General features: G+C 58.3%; 1 protein-coding gene across 4 annotated transcripts in view; it reads left to right on the forward strand.

The window, feature by feature from the left end:
* Positions 1–5669: 5669 nt before the first annotated feature.
* TNRC18 (trinucleotide repeat containing 18) overlaps positions 5670–24040 on the forward strand; it is a 59265-nt gene continuing 40894 nt past the window's right edge. For all 4 annotated transcript variants that reach the window (XM_063343316.1, XM_063343319.1, XM_063343320.1 and 1 more), the window contains exons 1-2: positions 5670–5900; positions 7294–7710. In XM_063343316.1, coding sequence (XP_063199386.1) covers positions 7509–7710 — 202 coding nt within the window. In that variant the 5' untranslated portion in view covers positions 5670–5900; positions 7294–7508. The remainder of the gene's footprint in view (positions 5901–7293; positions 7711–24040) is intronic.

A 24040-nucleotide genomic window follows, 5' to 3' on the forward strand; every position in this document is an offset into this window, starting at 1 on the left:
GAAAGCAAGACCAAGCGCACACGCAGGCAGACACGGAAATTGGGATGCTGTTCCAATAAAGCTGTGGATGTTTGGTTTTAATGGCAATTAACAGCTGTTAAAAGGTGAAAGCTCTATTCTAATAACACCCAGCGCTTCTGGTGCCTTTCATGAAGGGATCTGAAAATACCTTTGCGAGCGGTTAATGTTAAGCCACGATAACGTACCCCGCGGAGGTGGATGGGTCTAACCCTGCTTCCAGGTGGGGAAGCCGAGGCCGGGCACGGTGCGGGGACGAGCGATTCCCACCGGCGGCGGGGGTGAAATCCACACCTGGCTCTGGAAGAGGGACAGGACCAAGCCGGGGACCAGCCGGCAACACAGGGGCAGTTTTCCCCGGTATTTCCCCCGTCTTTTATTTGTGGAGAGATTAACTTGGTGCAAAACCATCGGCGCTCACAAGTTTAACCTTCAGCAGGACCCTGGCGTTGGCGGGGGGGGGGGGGTGGGGGTGGGAGGGGGGCACCCGTAGGAAATCGTCTTTCCCTGGGAGATGCTGCAAATCTGGATTTTCCAGTTCCTGGAGGGCTCTGCTTGTTTAAATTAGAAGCAGATAGGAGAGGTGAATTTTAAGAAGGACAGAGCAAAGGCACACAAGTATGCAGTTAACTTCTAAACTTCTTTCTCTGGATCTCCCGCTGAGCAAATGCTTTAGGAGCTTCAAACCACAGCTTTTAATATCTCTTTAACATGCCCCGCGATTCCTTCCCCCCTGTCAAAACGGCAAGAGCAGCTGTGAATATTTTCCATTTTAAAATGTTTTGTATGCATATGAAAGTACCTGCAGCTCCTGTGGGCCGGGCCACGGAGAAACGCAGAAGCCGAGGGTATCTATTTTATATCAAACCTCAAAAATAGCACACGCTACTCCCTCCCGCTCGCTCGTGTCCTGCATCCAGGAGGGTATTTTTGATTTAACTGGCAGATCAAGGGAAAAAAATCCCCGATTCACTCCGTTGATGTAGCAGATCTCGTCGTTCGGAGCCCAGCATTCCCATTTGCCTGGACGTAGGTTTGTTTCAAGCCCACGAACGCAGAACCTGTAATGCTGGGGGGGGTGTGTGTGTGTGTTATAACGGGGGTTGCGGATTTGGGGAGCTTTCCCATGCACGTTTCTCCGCCAAACCGCGTTTTTTTTTCCGCTGAAAGGTGTAACTGCCATTTCCGCGCCTTACACCCAATTTAGCAGCCGGTCCGTAGCCCAAAAATGCAGGCAGTAATTACAGCTTTTGGGATTCGCGCTCCTCTCAAAGCTCTCTATGGGTTGTGCGTGTCAGCCCTCCTCCCTGCCTGGGTTGGTTTTTTTCCCCCCTGATCTGGGATATAAAAAGCTTATTATTGGGTAAAAGGGGAGGAAAGGAAAACAAAAAAAGACAATAAAACTACCCCGATCTATCAAAGAGCCAGCCTAGCTGTGACAAAAGCCCGGGACGAGGGGCTTCGCGGAGGCTGAGAGCAGCACAGGGCAGGTCCTGACTTGGGGGGGGTCCCAGCTCGGGGTTTGGGGGGGGGGGGGGCCAAGTGAGCGCGCAGGGGGCCCCGCAGGATTTATTTGGACTTGGGAACCAGGCTGCGGTTAGGGAGACGTTCGGCTTTCCCAACGCCGGAGCTGCGGGATCGGAACTGCTGTGAATTTTGCCGGGGGGGGGGCACACACCAACCGTGTCCCTGTCGTCGTCCCCCCGCTCCGGCCTTTCTCCCAGGCCGGCGGGGCAGGGGGGCAGCGGAGCCGGGATGGTGCGAGGATGCTGCAGCCCCCAGCCGCTGCCGGGGGGGGGGGGTGGGCACAGCCCTTGGGGGGGGGTGTTCTCGGGATCCTCCCCCCCCGCCTCGCCCCATGCAAAGCCGCAGCCAGGGGTTTATAATCAGCCAGGATTTATGGAGAAAACTGAAATCCTGAGCTGTTCTGGTCATTAATCAGGAATTCTTCGCTCGGTTCCCAAGCTGTTTCCCGGGGATCTCCTCACCGGCACCCCCCACCCCGCAGCCCCCTCCCCACGCACGGCAGCTCTGTGCTGGCAGGCAAGGGGGCTGGGGTGGGGAGGGACCCCGGGCTTTTGAATTACCCCCCCCCCCGCCCCCCCATCGATTAATAAATCCCCCAGGATTCATCGGAATAAATCCCAGCGGGGACCCCCTTGCCTTCAAATCCCACCTCTACCCTCGCAGGGTTTTATTTTGGGGGGGACGGAACCCCGCTGTCGGACTCGGTTCAGCTTTTAAGACGGGGGGTGGGGGGGGGAGGTGGGGGGTGAAGAAATCAGGGCAAAGCTTTGCCGCCGCGCTGGAATCGTCGCCGTCCGTGTTTTAATGTGATTTATGCCCGGTTTTCTAAATCCAGCCACTGACTGCACGCTTTAAATATAGCTCCAAAAACACCCTGAAAACGTGTAGTAAGCACGTTAAAAACGCCGGGCGAAAGGGATGCGCAGCACCCCCACGCTGGGGGGGGGTTACGGGGGGGGGGGGGAGGAAGTGGGGGGGTCCCAGCAGATGGTTGGGGATGGGATGGGGTTCCAGCGAGGGGCCTGCTCCCACCCGGCGGGGGGGCAAAGTCGAGCCCTGGGTTGCAATAAACGGGTGACCCCCCCCCAAAACGGGGGATGAATGGCGGGGGGGGGGGGGGGGGGGAGGCATCAGTTTGCTTTGCCTCCCACCTCTCCAGGCAGGTCCTGTCCCCACTCCAGCACACCCCCCCTCCTCCCCCCCAAGCCCTATCGTCCTACCTGCATCCCCCGGGGGGGGGTGGAAATGCCCGGTGTGGGGCTGGGGGCTGTGAGCTCCGCACCAGCGGCCGGCCCGGAGAGGATATCGTGTTCGACCTTGTTGGGGGGGGAAGGGGAAAAAAATGGGAAAAAAGTAGGGGGAAAAAAATGGGAAAAAAGTAGGGGGAAAAAATGGGAAAAGGGGGGGGGAAGGGAATAAAAAAAAGGAAAAATGGGAGAAAGAGAGAGAAAAAAAAAAGGAAAATAAAGAAAACTAAATGAAAAGGAGAGAAGGGCAGGCGGAGGGCGAGGACCCGGGCGCACAGGGCGGGCGGGGGTGCCCCCTCCCCGGGGCGGGGGGCGGCCCGGGGGCGGGCGGCACCGTGGGAACCTGCCGGGAGCCCCGGCAAAGGAGACGGGGACGGGGACGGGGGGGGGGGGGGACACGGGACGACGCACCGCGGTGCTGAGCAAGCGGGACCCCCCCTCCCCACTCCCCCCCCCCGCAAGATTTTTTTTTTTTTTTTTTGCAATAAAAATGGGTCTTTTGGGGAGAAAGCGGTGTTTGAGCTTTGCGGGGAAAACGTGAGAGCGGCCGCCGCCCCCCCCCCCCCCAACTTCCCCGGGACCTTCGCGGTGTGTGTGTCCCCCCACCTCGGGGGGGTGTGGGGGTGTGTGTGTGTGCGTGTGTGTGTGCGTGTGTCCAACTGCCTGGGGAAACAACCGGGAGAAAAGGGGGTGTGTGTTAATGTGGAAAATGGTGGGAAAATGGTGCCCGCCCCCCGCCGGCAGCCGCAGCACCGCGCCTCGGAGGGAAAAATAATAACAATAATAAAAATGTGTATATATAGATATATGGGGGGGGGGCTTTTAGTTTTTTGGAGGGGGTGGGGGGGGTGTTTTGCAAACCCAGCAGAGCCCGCAGCTGCTGCTACAAGATGGCTCCCGGCCGGGGGGGGGAGGAGGAGGAGGAGGAGGAAGGGCCGGAGCCGCGGGGGTGGGGGGGAGCCCGGGGAGGAGGAGGAGGAGGAGGAGGAGGAGGAGGAGGAGGAGGAGGAGGAGGAGGAAGGGGGGGGCCCCCCGCCCCCCCCCCCCCCCCCCCCCGCCACGCCCGGGGTTTTTTATTAGCATTTTCCTGATTTATGGCATGCCAACCCCCCGTCCCGGGGACAGCGGCGGGGAGGTCCGGGCGTGAAGGCATTAAACATTTATAAAATATGCTTTTAAAGCCACATAAAAGCGATTAAGCCATTAATATTTCTCTTCCCCCCCCCCCCTCCCCCCCTTTTTGGTTTACTAAAGGAGACTGAAAGAAAATAAAAGAAAAAAAAAGCCCTCCCCCTCGAAGCATGGGCCGGGGGGGGGGGGTGTTGAGCCCTCGCCTCTGACGCAGCCGGGTTTTGCTCTTAAGATATAAATAAAAACATACATATATTTTTATTTTTCTCGCGTTAAACACACAGCGCCTTTCGGGGCGTGAGAGCTTTTCGAGGAACGCGGCGCCGCTTTTCTTAAAACGATTAAAAATAAGCAGAAAAGTGCCGGGGGGGGGGTGTGTGTGTGTGTCCCGGGGGAACCTGCTGCCGCTTTTGGGGCAGTTTCTCCCTTTTTCTGGCCGCTGCCCCGGCGGGCGCCTCGAAACTCTCCTTCCCCCGGGGGACGTGGGGGGGGGGGGGGTTGTGTGTGTGTGTGTGATGGTTTATTTTTTTTTTTTTTTAATTTATACCGGGATTAAATTAGATTTTCCCCTCCCCCCCTTCGTTATAAAAGCCGATTTTTTTTTTTAATTAAATAAAGCAGCGGGGCGGTGGATTGGGAGGCTCTATGGGGGGGGTGTTGGCAGCCATGGGGTGTCCGCTCCCCCCCCCCCACCAGCGCTCGGCGCTGCTCAGGGCTGGCTGTAGAAAGGAAAAACAGATTAGAAATTAAAAAAAAAACAAAAACAAACAAAAAACCAAAATAAGTAAAAGTTGGTCTGGACGGCGGGGAAGAACCCAAGGCCGGGCGGGCAGCGCTGGAGGGAGCCGTGCCTCCCCCCCCCCGGCGACTTCTCCCGCCCGTTTCTCGCGCGCAGCTGGAAAAAGCGGAGTTTTGGTTAAATGAGGAGGGGGGGTGGTGTCTCCTGCCCCACCCCGCCGCCTTCCTTTTCACCCTATTTTTAAATTTTTGGGGGGGGCGGGGCCCGCAAGGGAGGGAAGGGGGCCCTCTCCCCCCCGCCCAGCCTCCCCCCCTGCCCGTGAAAGGCCGCTTTGTCCGCGGCGAGGCCGTGGGAGAGGGCCCGGCGGCACTTCCCCCTCAGCGCAGCTCGGCCCAGCCCGGGGCGGGGGGGCCCTCACGTCCCTTCAGCCCGGGCCCGCCCGGGACGGGGTGGGGGGGGCCTCACGTCCCTCAGCCCGGGCCTGTCAGGGCGGGCGGGCAGAAGGATTTAACCCCCACAGATAATGAAGGGAACGGGGGGTGGGCTCCTCCCCCCCTCCGACAGCTTCCCCAAAGCCGGGGGGGGGGACACCCGAGGCCGCTTCCCGCGAGCGGGTCGCGGCGCGGCGGCCGCCAACCGCCGCCGGCTCCGGGCGGGAGAGTGAGTGAGTGAGTGAGGGAAGGAGAGGGGGGGCCTGGAAACGGCGGCGGGAGCGCCTCACGGGCGGGGCGGGGCGAGCGGGGAGGGGGGGCCTGGAAACCGCCGCCTGTTTACCCACCGCTGAGTGGCAGCTCGCCCGACCAATGGGGCGCCGCGGGCGGGCCGGCCGCGCCGAGAACAATGCGTGTTTCATAGCCCCGGCGCCGCCGTTTTTTTTTTCCCCCCCCTCCCCCTCGTTTTTTTTTTTTTTTTCCCTCCCGCCCGCCCCGCGCTCCCTTTTTTTTTTTTCATTATTTTTTTTTTTAAATTTTTTTTTTTTCCTCCTTTTTTTTTAAGCGCCGCCGAGCCGCGCGCGGGGCCGGTCGGGGGGGGGGGTGGTGGTGGTGGCTGTGGCGGTGGTGGCGATGCTGCAGCTCGGCGGGGCCCCGCCGTTCCATGGCGCGGCCGCCGCCGCGTCCCTCCCGCGCTGAGGAGCGGAGCGGAGCGGAGCCGGGCGGCGGGCAGGGCGGCGAGCCGGCACCCCCCGCCCCAGCCCCGCACCGCCATGCCCCGCGAACAGGCGGTCTGACCGCGCCGAGGTAGGAACGGGGTCCCCCTGTGTCCCCCCCCTCCCCGGGTCCCCCTGTGTCCCCCCTCCGTGTCCCCGGGGGCGGCGCGTCCTCTCCCCCCCCCCCCCCCCCGCCCCATCCCCATATTGCTTTTTGCCCCTTTTTAGCCATTTTTTTTTCATTCCTCCCCCCCCCCCCCCCCCCCCGCCTTTTTAAGTACTTACAAGCCGCGATCCGGCCGCTCCCGACTCGCCCCGCTCAGCCACGCAGGCAGCGTTTAATTTTTAAATTTCACCCAAATAAATTAACACCCCCCCAAAAAAAAAAAAAACAAAACCAAACCACAAAGCGGTGGGATTTTTCTTATTATTTTACATCCCCCCCCACCCTTTTTTTTTTTCCCCCCTTTTCTTTTAAATTTGGTTGTCGTTAATCCTCCCTCGGCGCGGAGCCGGGGCTGGGGTGGAGCGGAGGCTCCCGGGGCTCCGGCACCGGGGGGGTGCGGGGGCGGGGGGGGAGAGAGAAAAGCGCACCTTATTCCCCGCTGTGTTTATTATTTCTCCCTATCCCGGTGCAAAACCCGACGGGCGGGGGTGGGGGGGAAATCCTTTCATCAGGCTACAAGTAATACATGTATTTTTATATATATATTTTTAATTTTTTATATATATATATATTTTTTTTTTCCCCCGCTCTGTCGGGAAATAATACGTGTTTTGTTTTCCCGAGGGGGGAAGGCGCTGGGAAGAAAAACGGGGGGGGGGGGGACGGGACGACGACACAAAAAAAACCCACCCACCCCCGCCCTGGAGCCCTGGGAAACGGGGGAAAAGAAGCGAAAAACGGGGCCGGGGGAAGCAATGCCGCCGCCGCCGGGGCGGCTTTCGGCGGGGTACGGCAGCCCCACGGAGGGAAAAAAAATTGAAAAAAGAGGAAAACGAGGGTGGATTTTTGTTGTTTTAGGGTTTTTTTTTTTTTTGTGTGTGTGTGTGTGTGTTCTCCCGCGCTCCGGGGAGGTGCCGCTTCCCCCGCCGGTCCCGGGCTGCGAGCGCTGCGCTCCGCGGCCGCGCTCCGCTTCTGCGGGTGACAAATTTAAACCCTTTTTCAAAAAAAAAAAAAAAAAAAAAAAAAAGGCATTTATTATATATATTTTTTTAAATATTTCTAAACACTTTTAACAATTTTTTTCCGCCCTTTGCCACAAGTTTTCCTTGGATTATTATTATTTTTTCCCTACCCTTTCTCCCCCCCACACACCCCGGGAAGGTGAAGGGTGGGATTTTTTGGGGGGGGGGGGATATATTTTTTTTCTTTTGGGGGGGTGTGTGGTTTTTTTGGGGTTTTTTTTTTTTTTTGGGGTGGGGGGGGTCGGGGCAGGTTGGCTCACCCGCAACCCCCCCCCCCCCCCCATTCTCTCTTGCAGGCAGCGCCGAGACCGCCGCGCCGGGGCTGGCTCCCTGCACCGCGCCATGGGACGCTTGGACGCCTTATTTTTGAAAACCATCTGATTTTTTTGGGGGAGGAGGAGGAGGAGGAGAAGGAGGGGGGTGGGGGGGGGCGGGAGGGGGGGGGGTGGGGGGGGAAGGCGGTGGCGGGCACCGACAGCGATCCGGGAGACTCCTGGAAGCCGGCGAGTGGATGATGGATGGCCGAGATTTCGGGCCCCCCCGCTCGGTGCACGGCCCCCCTCCGCTGCTCTCCGGGTTGGCGATGGAGAGCCACCGCCTGGGAGCCACCGGCCGCCTGGCCCCCGCCGCCGGGCCCATGGCCGCCGGGCTGCCCGCCGCCCTCCAGCCCGGCAAGTTCCTCGCATCGGGCATCAGCCTCCACTCCCACCCGGGTAAGGCTCCGCGGACCCCCCCCGGACCCCCCACTCCCCGCCTTCCCTCCCCTGCCGACCCCCGCAGCCGGCCGGGCTTTAAGCGCCACAAAAAAAATAATTTTATTTTTTTTTTTAATATATGTATGGATGGTTGCAGCTTTTTCGCGTGTTTTTCCCGAGGGTTTTCTGCCTATCCCGGTTTTTCATTCGAAGGAAAAAAAAAAAAAAAAAAAAAAAAACAATAATGGGGGGAAAATAAAAGAGGGGAATGGGGAAAAAAATAAAGGGAATGAGGAGATAGGGGAATGAGGAAAAAAATAAAATAGGGGAATGAAGGGGAAAAAAATAGGAGAATGAGAAAAAAGATAGAATGAGGAAAAAGGATAGGGGAATGAGAGGAAAATAGGGGAAGGGGGAAAAAACGGCAATGAGAAAAAGATAAAACGGGAATGGGGGAAAAAACGGGGGAATGAGGGAAAGAAATGAAATAGGGGCATGAGGGAAAAAATTCAATAGGGGAATGAAAGGGAAAAAAACAGGGGAACGAAGAAAAAAAATAGGGGAATGGAGAAAAAATAGAGGAACGTGGGGAAAAAATAACAGGGGAATGGGGAGAAAAAATCGCTCCTGGCCGGTAAAAGTCCCCCCCAGTGCACGGTTTTGTTGGCACCGAGGAAAATCCCCGCGGAGGCGGCTGCGGCTGTTTTGTGGAATAAATGGCGATTTTCGGGAGCGCCGGGAGAGGCGCGGATCGGGGCGTGGGGGAAGGGGCTGCGCTGCCCCGCGGCCGGGCAGAAAAACCACCCTCGGGCTGGGAAAATGGGTCGAAAAGGGGCAGTTTTGGTGATTCCCCGGCGCGGCGGGCGGTGCAGCCCGGTCCCTGCCGCTGCCGGGCAGCGCTGCCGGCGCTGCGGGTTTTGGTGATTTTTTTTTTGTGTGTGTTTTGTTTTTTTTTTTTCCTGGGTTGTTATTATTTTTTAAGCCTGCAAACAAAACTTCCACGCAGGGGCTGTTCCCTCCTTGTATTTTTTTTTTTTCCTTCTCGATGTGCTCCATCCCCGAGCAGCCGCACGGCTGCCTTTCCATTTAAAAAAAAAAAAAAAAAAAAAAAAGGCAAGCAGACTTTGAAATGTACCGGGCTTATTATTTTTTTTTTTCCACAGTCAGATATTTATTTATTTGCTTAAATTACTTCGTTTTTTTGGAGGGATTTTTATTTTTTCCCCTTTTCTGAGCTCCCTTTCCCAGCCACTCGCAGGGTGGGTTAACGCAGAGTCCGGACGCTGTTTTGCCGGGAAGCCACCACGCTTAGCCTGGGAGGACGGGAAGGATTCCCGACCATTTGATTTCCCTCTCTGCCTCTATTATTTTTATTTTTTTATTTTTTTTTTTCCCCTTTTCTTTCCCCTGGGCGTGGAGAGGTGACTCGGAGTTTACTTTAGGCGTTTGGGAGGGTGACAGGTTTTGCAATAATAAACCTGCTTTTCTCCCAGCCGCCCGGGCTGAATGACTTTGAAATTTGCAAACCTGATTGCCAACATCTGCAGAGAAGGAAGCAGCCCGAATCGAGGGGGGGGGAAGGAAAAAAAAAAAAAAAAAAAAAAAAAGATTTATTAGTTTCAGACCAGGTGGCAGTGCCAATTTCCCAGGTGCTAAGAGGAGAGGTGTAAAGCGAAAGGCTGTGAAGCCCAGCACATGGGCAGACACCTTTTTTTCCTTCCCTTTTGTCTGTCTTTTTATTTTTTTTTTCTCCCCCCCCCCCCCCCCCCCCTTTTTTTTTTTTTTGTCCTGGGTATTTTTTTCTCCCCCCCCCCCGCCCCCTCCACCTCCTGCAAAAGCAGAACGCAATCTCTGCAAAAATTTGTCTGGACAATCTCAAGCCAAACCAAGTGCGGGTTGTTTCTTTTTTTTTTTTTGTTGTTGTTGTTGATTTTTTTTTTTATTGGGTGATAGTTTTTTTTTCCCTTTTTTTTTTTTTTTTTCCCTCCTGTTATTTCCCCTCCCAAAGTTTCCTTTTCTGGTGCTTCCCTGAAATCCGGGCAGGGAGGCGCGGAGCTCCGGCCGAGCCGAACGCCGTGTTGCTCCCTGCCGCCATCCGAGAGCTTTCCTGCTGGATTTGGGGCCCTTCACAGAGGGAATGTGTTTTGTGATCCCTCCCATTATTATTTTTTTAAACGTGTTCTTACTATTTTTATTTTCCTCTTTCTGAAGTATTTTTGAAATCCACTCCCCCCCATCCCCGCCTGCCCCTCGGTGGCTCCCGGCTTGCTCCCGTGCGTTCTCCGGGATAGTGGCTGGCAAAAGCTCGCTCCGAGAGATCGGCTTCGGTGTGGCTGTTCCCAACTGCGTTAAAAAAAGCTACGTACAATTAACAATCGAAACTTCCATTACACCGCGGCAGCGGGATAGGCAGGGATTTTTTTTTTTTATTATTATTGTTGTGTTTTTTTTATGGCTTTAACAATATCGTTTGAAATGACGATTGCTTCCTGCTACGGAGGGGCCCTTTGTAGGTTTGCGTTTGCAGTGTCGATGTTGGTGCGGTGGTGGCTTTTGTTGTTGTGGGGTTGTTTTTGGGGTTGTTTTGGGTTTTTAGGAGGGGTGGGAAGCAAAGCCCTCGTGCAAGGGGTTAAGAAAAAGTGGGCAGGAGGCGAAGCCTTTAAATAGAGCCAGTTCAAACCGATCCTTAAATACCGCCGGGCTGAAGAAAGAGAGTCTTGACTCCGTCCCAGCGTCCTCCTAAAATAAATACGCCCCTGTAAAAATAGCGTGATTGGCCATATTTGAGGATCCAGTTATCGCCGGCACCCTCCTCTCGCTTTTCCCGTAGCCGTGACGGCGGAATCCGGGCTCTGCCTGGGCTGCGGCCAGCGGCCCCCAGACCCCCTGCTCTTCCCGGGGAGGGGGTTTCTATTCCCTGGTGGCCACGGGGATGGGGGACAGAAGCCCCTTTGTTGGGAGCGCGGAGGGAGGAGTGAGCGGGCGGCCGAGGCGGGAGAGGAGCCGGCCACGGGGGCTGCGGATGCTCGGCCACCGCCGCGTCCCTGTCCCCCCAGGAGGGCCGGGGGGGGGGGGCTGGGGAGCAGCAGGGTGCTCCCGAGGGGGACCCCGCCGAGGGATGGCGGAGGATGGTGACTGTTCGCAATGGAATTTCGTCCCTGGCAGCGGCCGAGCTCGCCGGGAAGACGGTGCTTTTTTGCAGTTGCTGGAGTCGGGCGGCCGAGCTTGCTCTGGTCTGCGGCTGGAAATTTTGGGGGGGTTGATAGGTTTGCTCCTTCCCTTCCCCACCGTCTCTGGGTCCTCAGCGAGTGTCCCGGTCCGGGCTCCATCCCACGGTGGGCGCCTGGTTCTGGGCAGCTCCCGGGATTCGTGATTTCAGTTGCGCAGGGCTGCGATGGGACCGTGTCCCTGCCTGCGAGCGAATACCGTCCACATGCGAAAAAAAATAATAATATCCTCTTGAGTTTAAAATAGTAATAATAATAATAAAAATCTGCTTTTTGCCGTATACTGAGGTATCCTTTCTTGGGTGGGATGCGTAATGGGGGGCGCTACCTGAACAGATCCACGTTTGTATAAAAGGATGCCTAGTTGTTTTGGGGTTTTTTTGGGGGTTTTTTTGTTTGTTTTTTTTTTCTCCATTAAAATATGCTTCAGAAACAGTTTCCGGCGCTTGGGAAAAGGGACGCACCTGTACGAGCGGAGCTGGCTTTGCGTTAAATCCAGCCCGAGAGCAGGGGCTGTCAGGCCGCGGGGGGGCTCGGGGAGGGGGTGTGTGAGATTTTGGTTTGCTTGCTTGCTTGCTTTCCCCCTTCCACCTTAGCGTGTGCATTCGAATGCAGGGATTTAAGGCGGATTGGAGCCCATCCCTGCTTCCAGGCCCGCTGTGCCCGGGGAGAATTGTTTGCCCAGACAGCTGGGCCAGGTAGGAGCGTAGGGAAAAAAAAAAAAAGAAAAGAAAAAAAAAAAGAAATCTTCCCCCCCCTGCCCAGGATAGCTTTGCTGTGCCAGCAAAATCCCACTGTAGCCATCCTTATAATGGCAAAATTGTGCTTCTGCTGAGCCGGCAGGTTTTGCAGAGGAGGCCTTGCCACCGGCCGTGCCAGCAGCAGCACAATTTGCTCATCCGAACTCTATCCCCGCTAAAATCCCTTCGCTGGTGGGAGACGCCGGGATAACGCCGACGGACCCAACCGTGCCCATCTCCTCCCAGTAGCCGGACTGGGGAGGACGGGGCTCCTGGGCCAGCCCTGGGCTTGTGGCTGTGGTTCCAGGCGGCTCTTTTTTTTTTTTTTTTGGTCACGTTTTGATGCTGGGAGGAAAAATACCGTGGGTGTTTAATGGCCCTTGAAATCGCCGTTCCCCCCCTTTCCCTGCCCGCCCAGGGGGTGGTGCGAGGGGCTGAGCGTGGGGGGCTCCTTGGGGCAGGGGCTGCGGGAGGGAGGGAGGAATGTGGACGGGCCAGAGACCTGCCTGGGGAGATGTTTCTCCTCCCTTGGGGCCCTGGCGAAACGAGATGCATTTTGATGCGTGTTTTCAGGCGGAGCAGCCGGAATGCTTGTCCCGGCAGGGCTCCGGGAGGGGATGCTGCGCCGGGCAGGGATGTTGTCCCCCGACCCCTCGCTCGCTCCCGTTTACACCCGGCATCCCAGGGGTGGAGGAAGAGCTCGGACGTTGGGTGATGTCCATGCAGCTCCGGAGCTTCTGCATTTTTGGGAGTCTCCCACCAGGCGCTCCTGAGGTGCTGGGGAGTCTTCTCCCTCGTGTCCTGGTGGTTTCCCCAAGGTCCTGGTGGTCGGGTGGGGTGGCATCTCCATCCTTCAGGAGGGGTGGGAAGGACTGTCCACCCTGTCCTCTGGCCCCCGGTTGAAGTTCCCGTCCCGAGTGGTGGTAGCTGGTGGTGGGACGCTGGCCTCGGCCCACGGACGGGAGCCCAGGGGCCAATGTGGCGATGTAAACTTGCTCGGAGCAAGGTCCAGCGGGATCTTCCGCTGTGTTTGGGTTTCTAATACCTTCCCCAGCGGAACCGGGGGAGCCTGGCCCTGTCTCTGGTGCCCGGCGCCGGCAGAGATGTGCTTTATTAGCCTGGTTTCTAGCAGCCCTTCTCCCACCCCGAGCGAGCCTTGCCCCCCCACCCAGCCCCCCCCGAGTCTCCTTGGTGGGGTTGGACAACCACCGGTCCCAGCCCCGACCGATGGCGTGCCAGTGAAAATTGGATCCGGAGGATGTGCCGGTGCTAGAAAGAAACCCTAGCCGGGGACGGCACGGGGCACCGGGCATGTCCCCGGCATTGGGCACAGGCTCCCGTTCTTTCCCAGCACAGCAGCTGTTGGAGAAATGGAAATCGCCGGGAATTAATCTCGCTGCAGACGTGGTTAGCAGAGCAGGGCTTTCGTAAGGGAAATTTTAGATCTCCTGCCTAGGATAACCCAGGGTAACGCTGAAATTAGTTTATAATTATATAGTAAATAACCCCCCGTCTTGTCGTTTCACCATCTTCTGATGAATATGGAAATGAACATTGTTAAGGGGAATTAACGTCGTTAGGGCAGCCTTCCAGGTGAGCGCCTTGCGGCTGCCGCCGGCGGGAGGGTGTTGGATCACCTCCTTTAGCTGGGGTTCGCGCCCGACGAGTTGAAACAAGGCTCCGTGTGTGTTTTTCCAGCGTGTACTAAAACTGGTCCAGTTAAAGCTCGGGGCGGGGGGTGGCGCGGGAAGCGGGGCCAGCCCGGCATGTGCTGACACGAAGCCGCCTTGCCGGGGCGAGGAGACGTTGGTCTGGGTTGGGTAATGCCGTCCAGCATCGCCTGCTCCAGGTGCCGAGGACAAGGGCACGCTTTGTCCTGCCTGGCTGCCGAAACGGAGAGCGTGGCGGGCCCTGAACCCTCCCGAAAACGGTCGGTTCAGGAACTGGTGCAGGGCCGGGGGTGGGGGGGGAGCCGAGGGCAGCCCCCAGCTCCCTGCTGCATCCAGCTGCCGCAGCCCCTTGCTAGCTTTTCCCGCTGGGGATGCTCTTTAAAAAGCAAAGTTTGGGCAGGGAGCGCTCCGGTGCTGCCCTGGCCGTGGGGATTTGGGGGTTTTCCTCGTCCCCGCGTTTCCTCCCAGCCCGGCGTTTCTGGGATGGCATAGCTGGGTGTCCGCAGCCGTTGCCGCGCACCCACCGCCTGGGGAAAAACCGCCGTCTCTCCCTTCTAGTTATCTATTTTATCTTTATTTATCCCTGCTGTTTTATCTTCGGCTTATCGTTCGCGTCCCTCCAGCACTTTAACACCGAGGGGACGGCAACCGCGGGAACCCTTTACCCCGACCGGCGCTGGCTGGGGAGGACGGGGCGGCGGGAGCCCTGCCGTACGGCAGCGCCGCGGCGGTGACAGTGACAGTTGGGCTCCCTCCCCACGCCGCCAGGATCAGCTGTTGGGCGCACAATATGCTCCGTTTTTTCCTCTCCAGCTGTTGCCGCTGACGGTTATGGGAAGCGAAAGGTGGTTGAGAGTTCGGTATCTCTAAATCAGGGAGGGGATGGGCAGAAAGGGGGCTGGGGGGGGAGGGGTGGGGGGGGCGGGCTTGGTATATCTGAGGCTGGGTTTTTGTTTAAATCCGGCGAGACTTGAAATAGTGGCGAAAGGATGGAAGTGACCTTGGGAATAAATTTTTATTGCCGGCGTAGCAGTGGCCAAAGAGCCATTTTGAAGGAGCTGGATGCAGGCAGGCGAGCTGAACATGGTGGGCTCGGAGCAAGGGAAGGAGCGGTGCGGCATGTTTGGGAGAAGATGTGCCTTTTTAAGGGGAATAATGAAGATTTTAAGTAGTCGACCCCGTCTCTCTGGGTCTGTATCCCTGGCAACTTCTGCAAAGGTGGCTCTTCAGCTGCCATCCATCTTACCCTGCCGCGTTACTGCGGGCGAAGATGCCTTTTTTATGTTTGGTGGTTAGATGTATCGCCCGTGCTTCCCTTTCTGCCCCCTATCCCTTCTTGGCCGAACCCCCGGTGGCTTGAATAAGCTTTGTAAAACATTCGGTTTAATTGCTTTTAATTTAAAAAAAAAAAAAAATAAAATAATTGGAATGGCCAGCGTGCATGGGAAGGGAGGGTTTTGGAGGGATTCGGCTCTGTGCTGCTTGCAGGCGGTGCCGGTAGCGGGGTGTGAAGGAAATAGCCCCCGTGTTATCACCGTGCGAAGTGTGTAATTTTTGGTGTTTTGTGTCCTGGTCTGCTGGGTGGGGAGACGTCCCACATGCCGTGTCACACGCAAGCCAAGCGGATGGTGATCTGTCAAGTAAAGGTCCGGGCAGGGGAGCAAAGCTGGGCACGTTCCCGGGTGCCAGTGAGAGCCCAGCACTCCTTTCCCGGGCTCCGCGCTCCCGGTGTGCCCGGCGTGCCGGGGTTTCCCTTAGCAATCCCCACGCTACAGCCGGGCTTTCTCCCTAATGAGATTAGCGACACAAAGCGGCGATTCTTCTGCTGCTTTTAGTGGATGTGCACGGTTTGTGCGGGATCGGAAATTCCTACTTCCATCAGCTGAGCCCTCTCTGTGACTGTTCTGTGGACGCATCTTCTTTTCCTTCGATTCAGGGGCTGACGTTTCATATTGGCACAAGCCTTTTAGGCGCTCCCCTCTGCCTCCCCTCCCTCCCAGCCCCAACCACGGTGAATTTTATCTCTTTCCCTGCTTTGAATCTTGCTGTCAACCCAAGCCGCTTCCATCTTGTGGAGGGCAGGAGAGCTCGGGGGCTTTCCCTGGCCGCACTGAAGGCAGCAGGGAGGAAGGAGAAATGCCAAAGTCACTCTTGAATCGTTCTTGCAGGTGCTCCTCGGTCTCCCCATTTGAGATGTGCAGACACGTATGTGTGTGTGTGTGTACGTATATAGGGCATCCATCTAGCGCCTCGCCTGACGGAGGCCTGGGGGTCTCTGCCTTGTGGCAGCGGGGCCAGGTTGGCAATTTGTCAAGAGCCCAAGGGCTGCGCTTCAATTTGAATACGGATTTGCATAATTCATCAGGAATTAAACCGCGCCGCCATAATATTTGCCTCTGCATTTATCTCCCGTTATCGGCGGCAGGGAGATGTGTGGCGTTGGGCGTTTGCTGGCCGCGGAGACCCCTTTGCTTCGTGGTTCGGCGCTTTTTTTGGTGCAGAAAAGGTGGCGTGGGCTGATGTTCAGGAGGATGCGGGGAGGGCAGGAGCCTCTGGAAGGAAAAAGGTCGGTGGGAGAGGCTGGGCACAGGCTGAGCTTTCGAGCCTGGTTTCCTAAGGAAAAGAGGCTTATGGGATCGTGCTCCATCTGCGGATCTCGTTCTTCCACCCCCCCAATGTCTGCAGCCCGTTGCTGAATTTCTCCCGGGGTGGTTTTGGTCCCTGCGGGTGCTGTGGAGGTCAGCGCTGGACTCTGGCAGAGGGATGCGTCCCCCCCGTGGCACACGGAGGGTGCAGGCGGGCGCCTCTGGCTTCACCGCGCTCTCGCCCTGACCTGGCCGAGTGGGAGACACAAAGCCGGAGCTGATCGGGCTCGGTTGGGTCATCGGTGATGTCCTCACTCTAGGATGTCTTTTGGAGCAGGTCCCCTCTTGCTGCCCAGCTCCCCGTGTTGTGTGTTGGTCGCAGGCTGCTCACTGAGTGTGCAGACATTGGTGTTGCGGCGTTCAGGTCCGATCGGGGTGCTGTACCCGTGCCTCAGTTTCCCCTTGGAGTGCCACCCCCCTTTGTAAGGCGCCCCGAGAGGCGCTGAGCCGCGGCAGCCGCTCTGCAAACAAGGAGGTTTAAAATAAGCAGCGACGGGGCCCGCGTCTCCCAGGGCTTTGAGTCATCCCGGCTCGTGCTGACTGCGCCTGGCGGGGGCCCGGGAGGCAAAACAAACCCGTGTCCAGCTGCCACCTCCCCGCCAGATGTTCGCGGTGGGGTGGCTGGTTGGGTTTCGGTGACGGCCCCTCCCTCCAAAGCGGATTGAGCTGCCATGGGGAGATGCCACCTCTCTGGTGGGGAGATGCCACCTCTCTGGTGAAACCCTGGTGAAACCCGTGGCTTGGGGCAGTGCCCAGCTTGGGGACTCGCCGTCGGGCCACCTGATATCTGGAGGAGGGGGCGAGATGAGCAGCCCCGGTCTGGCACCGTGTGGGCTCGGGTTTGGAGAACGGCGGGGTGCTGAGGCTCCTTCCAGCACGCCTGGGCACGGGCATGGTGGGGACGGTCCTCACGGTGCTGGACAGGAGGACAGGCAGGGACAAACCCAGGGGCAATCCCACGGTGACCCACCACCCCAGGCAGAGGGGAGGCAGCCAGGGCAGCGGGTGGCCGCAGCTGGCCATGGGAAGCCGAGGGCAGGAAAGGGCAGGTGGCATTTACCTTCCGATGGGCACCCCGGCGTGCGTCCGCAGGGCTGGCGGCTGCCCATCGCCCAGCCGTGTTTAATTTCTCAATGGGAGGGCAGGGAGATAATGCTGCACAGTCCCATTTAACCTGCTGGTGACCTGGTCTTAAGTCATTGTGGCTGAAAATAGACCGTGTTCCCTCCGGGGCACGGGCTAATGGCGCTGGGAAAGCTGGGATCTCTCTTTGAAGGCTGATTTAATTGCTGCTGGCAGGCACTCACTCCGTGCAGGTGATGTGGGGACCGGCACCCGTGCCATCCCACAAGAACTCCCCCCACCCAGCGCCTGTAGCTCTCCTGGCGAGGGGTAACGAGCTTTTTTCTAACGAAGGCACGGGACAGTGGCTCAGAGCCAGTGCGTGGGTGTCGTTGGGTTAATTGTGCGGGCAGGGCTTGGCTGGGGGTGGGGGGGCTCGCCTGTTTGCATCGCTTCTTCTGTACGGAGTTTGGGTGTTTAAAAATATAAAGAAATATAAAAAAATAGGGTGTGTTAAATTACCGTGCGTAAGAAGGAGGGGGAGCACCTGCAGTGAAAGCCAGCGCCCAGTGCCAGGAGCAGAGTCAGCCCTGGGGCCCCTTGTGCTGGCCACCAGTGGCTGGAGGGTCTTCACCGTGATGAAGGGTGGACCAGAGCAAAGACGTTTTGATGCTGCCCTAGAAAATCAGGAGGGGAAGGCAAGTCTACAATCTAGCAGCCAGTTTCTGCGTTCCTGGGGATTCTGCTAATCAGTTTGAGAGTTAGACTTAATGTTTTTTCATTTCCATACAGCATCCTAGTAAATGTGGAGCTGAAGAGACCACCGAGTTGCTCCTTGTTATTTGAGGAAAGCTGTGTGGTTCCGTAGCGAGCGCCTGGAGGTTCTGGTGGGCCCCCGTTGGGGTGTGAGGTTTAATTATGCCGGCGGAAAGGGAGAGACATCCGATGTGGTGGGGGATTTCAGGCTGGGGACGCAGAGGAGACGCTTCTGCTCTAGCACCCAACAGTGACCTGGGAGCGTTGACACAGGTTCGAGTGGTTGTGCGTCAGGATTAACGTGGGACCGGGTCCGTGCTTCCCGGACCGTGTGTTTCAGGCTCTGCAGATCGGCTGTGCATCATGTCAAGGCTCCCAGTGGGGTGGTTTCTGTCCTGGCCCCTCCAGCGGGAGGAAGAGCCACCTTCCCTCTGCCAGAGGGATTTGTGTCCCCACCTGGGTGGTTCCTCCCGCTGTCACTGTGCCTGGCTGTGCCCATAGTAGGCGGGGAGCGACCTCATGGGAGATCTTGAGGGCATCTCATCGGTGTCTTCTCCTGTGGCCCCAAGCCCCGAAGCGCTGGGATACCTGGGGTTGCATTTGCTTTGTTGCACCGTGGAAGCCGAGTCCGCGGGACGCCGGGGGCAGAGCCGGGGCGCGAGCACCGATCCCTTGAGCGCTCGCAGCCACTTCTTCCCATTTTCTCCTCCTCCGCCATCTCCGGGGCGTTGGGGCTGTTCCAGCTCCCGGGTGAGGAGGAGGTGAGCGGTAGGGCTCAGCCTGATGATAGTATTTTTTTTCCACGGAGGCAGGGAAGCCCTGCAGACACCCCAGTGCCCTTTGGTGTGCCTTGGCTGCGGGGGGGCCGGCAGCGGGGCGGTTCACTGCGAGGGTAGCGGGGCGCTAAAATCCTGGCACGGCATCAGCCCGGGGTGCTGCTGGCTGCGGGAGGACTCCTCGGAAACCCGGCGGGAGGGAGTGCACGGTGTTCCTGTGCTGACGCAGCCGCGAGCAATAGTAAATATTGAGCAAGAGCCACTTAAAAATAAAGCAGCCTGGACACAGATTCCCACGTGGAATAAAATAAAATTAAAAGAAACAATAGAGAGCTGCGCTGAGCTGTGGGGGGGGGGGGAACTCGCGTTGGCTTTTAAGGTAGTGATTTCGCAGCTGAAGGAAAGTGGCGCGGCGGTGTTCGAGCCGGCAAAGGCTGGGAGCATGGACCCCCTGCCGGAGGATGCTGTCTCCGAGCTCGCCGGGACCCTTAGAAGATTAAACGAGGAGTTAAATTGATCTGGCTGCTCCAGATCCGGGGGATGAGATCGAAGGCCTTCAGGGGAAGCGGAGAATTGAGGCTGTAAATTAAGGCTTTGAAGCAACTGCCAGCCCCGTAGCACGGCGTGTAGATACGGCAGGGTCGGGTTTTGGGGCGGTGGGTTGCGATGGTGGCAGCGGCTTGGGGCTGCGGGGACGGGGACCGGCCAGCGCTGCGGTCCCAGGCGCGTTTGATCCGGGGGCTTTGGTTTCAGCCCAGCGTGTTCGGGGGCTCGTATCGCTGCCGTCTCGTGCGTGGCACGGAGTCAAGGCGGCTCCGGTGCCTGGGGTGTCACCAGAGCCGCCCGAGCAGACAAGGGAGGAGGTGGCAAAGATTTACGCTGTCAGCACTCCTGGCTCTCAGCTGTTTGCAGCTATAACTGCGTGCGTGAGAAATAGCTGTGGCCGTGCCTCGCCGTGCTGCGTGCCCCCGTGTCGTGGGGCACAGATGGGGAGGTACGTGCTGGAGCCGGGGGTGGGGGAGGGGGCCCTAAAAAAATCACCCCCCTTGCCCTGGGAAGCTGCTGCTCCTGCCGGGAGAGGGTCAGGGATGCGATGATGATCCCCGGTGAGGACGGGCAGGCGGTGCTGGCAGAGCGGCCGTGCCAGTGGCGGTGGGAGGGGACCCTGTGGGGGCTGGCGGACGGCGAGTACTCTCTGTGCTTGGACTTCTCCCGGTTTCCCTGGCGGGGAAAGGGGAGTCGTGAGGATGTAAAGTGTTTATCCAGCCGTTCGTGGACTGGACTGGTGTCCCAGTTGGCTGCCTGCGAACTGGACTGGGGAAGAGGTGACTGCGCTCCCAGCCAAGGGCGGCGGCGGCTCCTGCTACGTGCCGGAGCCCAGCAGAGACCCCGGCTGCAGCAGGGGCTGCAAATCGCCCTCCGCTGCCCAGCCTTGAAAATATCCAGTGGAAATAAACCCAAACCCTCGCCTCTGTGTTTCCTGGCCCCTCTGGGCTCGGGCTGGAAGGACCGCAGGGCCAGGCTTTTTGGGTCGAGCCCCTCCATGGCCACAGCCCCTCGTGCAGCGCTGGGTGGTGCCAGGCTGCTTCCTGGCACCGTGTCCGTCCATCACGGCCTGGGGAGGAGGGGACGAGGTGCTGGCGGTTGGAAATATTTCATAAGTGGCAGAAACCCGTAACGGGCAGACAGGGCCGATGGAGGAGAGTTACTTCACGTCTCCCGGGGTGCCGGAGGCCGCGGGTTTTCTGGTGACGGGGCTGCGGCTTCTCGGGCAAAGAAGGCTCGTGCCCATGGGCTTTGGGGTTCACTTTTTGACTAGTATCGCATGTCAAAAAGTGCTTGCCCGTCCAGGCTACCAGGTCACACAGCTGTGTCGTGTTGCATGATTCCCTTCGAGGCGATGGCAGGGACCAGAGAGCTATCCCTGGGCACCAGCAGAGGCTTTGCGGGTGCTGCTTCTCCCTGGTTTGGAAAAAACAGAGCTGGCGTAGCAATTCCCTGTTGAGTGGTGTCTCTGCGTTGCTCCTGCTTGTTGTCCTTGGCCCTTTGTTGGTGCCCAAGTGAGCTGTCACCACTGCACTGGATCGCCAGCCGGCATGGAGGTGGCACAGGGATGCTGTGAAGGTGCTGGCCGGTCGCCTGCAGCCGGGCTGGGATGGAGCAGCTGCCCCAGCGCAGACACACACATGTCGCTTCAGGCATGTAGCCTGGCTCGTCCGCCAGAGCCATGACATGGGGGAGATGCGTTCAGCTCCAGCGTGTCCCCTCCAGCGTGTCCCACTCCTGCCGACCAGTCTGGCTGGAGCTGAATTTCAGGCCTGGGGACCGGGGGACCAAGATGGGGAGACCCCGCAGGTTAAAAACTCTGGGAGGCACGTGGCAGCCTGCTCCACAGCGGGCTCGTCCGCCCGCCCGCCCGCCCGCCGTCGCCACCTTGGCCAGGCGATGTTTTCTGGCAGCTCTCTCCTCCCGGGGAGCTTTTGGCAAACCCCGAGCGGGCTGAGCACGTGGGGCCCATTTCCCTGCCGCTTCCCCCAGCGCGACCTCCGGCCTCCAGACGTTTGGTGTGCGGTTTGTGCGGTCGCTGGTATCTCATCTCCCCATCAGTCACATCCCCTCTCGGTGGTGAGTCACCCGGCCATACCTCTTCCCCCCCCGCCGCCCCGTGCCGTTTTGGAGAGCTGAGCAAAGATGAAGAAGATGTTTTCAACTGGACTGACACATCTGCACCCACCAAGTTCCTCTAGTAACAGCCCTTAGTCATTTATGTCTCAATCGTACAAAGCAGGTATGTTTTACCAGCTCATCTTGGAGCTGGGAAGGAGGGGACGGGTGTGCGTCCCTGCTCCGTGCCTGTCCCCTATGTCCCCTACACCCACTGGGGCATCGCAGGGGGAGCCGAGCAGGGACCTGCATTTTGGCCGCTGGCTGTCACCTTCCTGCAGGGTTAAGGTGGCTCGAGGTACAATCTCTGTGCCCTTTAAATCCTTTTACCCTCCGAGCCGGGCTGCTTTGGATCATGTGTGCCCACAGCGGCAAAGCGCCCGCATGGGATTCATGTTGGTGGTGGCTTTCCAGAGGCAGCGGTGATGGGCACGCGGATTTGGCATGGCGTGGCCGGGAAGGGAAGGGGGGCGCAGCCGGTCTGGTGCTGGCAGCGCTGCCGACTCGCACGGTGCTGCCAGCCCGCCTCTGGGAAAGCAGTCGGCTGTAGGAGCGTGGCTCAGCCTGCCCAGACCTGTCGGCGTGTCCCTGGGCGAAGCTGTTCTTGCGCTGGTTCAGCAAATGCTCTGGCCCCGGGCAGATGGAGATGGTTGTGGTTTCCCCCTTTCCCCTCCCTTTCTCCTGGCAGAAGCCCATGGTTGGGGTGAGCTGTGCGTTGCTCACTGCGGTAGAGTTTCTCCCCTTGGCATTGCTTTCTGGCACGGAGATCCAAGGAGGGACCGACTTGCCCGCGGCCGCCTCCTGCAAATGCAGCTACTTAGCGCATGAAGGAGCAGCATCACCTCCAGGTCCTGCCCGGGGGAGCGGGACAGCAGGTTTCGGGCTGTGTGCGAGTCTTACGCCAGCCCGTCAGCGTTGCTGCTGGAGGAAGGGATGCTCTGGCAGCGCCTCGGGGCGGGATTTGCATTGGGTTCATCCCCAGGAAGGCTGTGGCTCGGATCCCTCCTCCCTGCCCCAGCTCCGGTTCCTGGCAGGGGAACGGGCCAGGTAAATACAGCCTGGGCAGCTTCTCCCTCCGAGCATTTAGGAAGAGAAAACAGCGTTGCTGGTAAACCGGAGGCTGGGGTTCAGGTGGCTCTCTGGTTTTGCTGCTGGGTGATGCAGGCAGGTCCTTGCATCCTCCCGTGCCTCAGTTTCCCCACCCGCAACACTTTGGGATGGACTTTGAGCCCCCATGCTGGGATTACAGCTGTCCCAGGAGCAGTGCTGCTGGAGCCACTGGGAAGGGCTGCCTGGTGCAAGATGGCTTTGGGGTTTGGCTGGTGGCATCAGCTTGGTTCTGCTGCTGGTGTTTCTTAGCTGGGGTGGTGACACTGCCCTGCAGGGTCCCCAGCTTGTTCACCTGAACCTGTCCGTAAAGCCGCTTGTCACCGCTCTGCTCGCTGCTCCAGCACAGCAGCTGGAAAACTTCTGTGACAGTTGGAGCAGGTCCAGAGGAGGGCCAGAAAAATGATCAGAGGCTGGAGCCCCTCTGCTGTGAGGACAGGCTGAGAGAGTTGGGGGGGTTCAGCCTGGAGAAGAGAAGGCGCCGGGGAGACCTTGTTGTGGTCTTTCAGGACTTAAAGGGGCTACAGGAAAGATGGGGACAGACTTTTTAGCAGTTGTGGTAGGATGAGGAGTAATGGTTTTAAACTAAAAAGAGGGTGGATTTTAGACTAAGTATAACGAAGACATTTTTACAATGAGGGTGGTGAGACACTGGCCCAGGTTGCCCAGAGAGGTGGGAGATGCCCCATCCCTGGAAACATTCCAGGTCAGGTTGGATGGGGCTCTGACCAACCTGGTCTGGTTGAAGATGTCCCTGCTCATGTCAGGGGGGTTGGACTGGATGGCCTTTAAAGATCCCTTTCAACCCAGACTATTCTGTGTTTCTATGACAGCTCGCCTTATGCTGAGCAGCCGGAGGGGATTTCGTCTGCCTTGTCCTCGTCTCCTCGTTCTTTTGGCTGACCTTCCCACTCCTCTTCCTCCTCCTGCAGTTTCGGGCTGAGGCTGGATCCCAGCGGTGGGATGTGATAATGCTAGTTGTGGAGGAAGCTACAGAGCATTTGGGGCTGGGGCTGACCCTGTGTTATCCCTGGGCAGGATAAGATGCCACAGGCAGGGAGCTGCCCTGGTAGGACCAGGAGTGTAACTGGTGCCAAAATGCCTCCTTGGGTACCAGTAGCTTAACTGCGTGCAGGCGTCCCTGTGCTGGATGACAGGGCTGGATCGTGTCCCCTTCCTGGGGCTCTGCAGGTGGCTTCATGTCCTTCCACCATGTGCAAACAGGGACATGCCGTGGGCATCTGCACATGGGTCTTGCCGCAATCTCCGTGCCAGTGCTATCGCCTGCTGGAGCAGCTGCAGCTGGGATTGAGGTCTCGCTGGGAGAAGGGGCTCATGTGGGGATGTCTGGGGCCGGGGCTGCCGGGCTGGTGTGGCATGAGGTGCTGCAGGGGGTTTGCCGTGCTGCCACCGTGTGCTCTGCCAGATGGGACTCGCGTTCCCTCGGAAATGTGTGGCTCCTGCTCCAGACGCTGGCTGGTCGCCAGCCCAGCCCTGCCGGAGCGGTGGAGGTGGCGCAGCGGAGGCAAATGTGCCGTGGAGCGGAGCTGCTCACAGCGAACCCGGGGTAGGTGCCCCTGGGTGCTACCCCGCGCTCTCCAGCCCTGGAATAAGAAAGTGTGTTTGGAAATGCTCCAGTATGAAGGTTTTGGGGTTACTGAGGAGAGGTGTGAACGTGTGTGCACACTTGGTGCCTTTACA

The sequence above is a fragment of the Chroicocephalus ridibundus genome, chromosome 8 (genome assembly GCF_963924245.1).
Source record: "Chroicocephalus ridibundus chromosome 8, bChrRid1.1, whole genome shotgun sequence".
NCBI classification, from domain to species: Eukaryota; Metazoa; Chordata; class Aves; order Charadriiformes; family Laridae; genus Chroicocephalus; species Chroicocephalus ridibundus.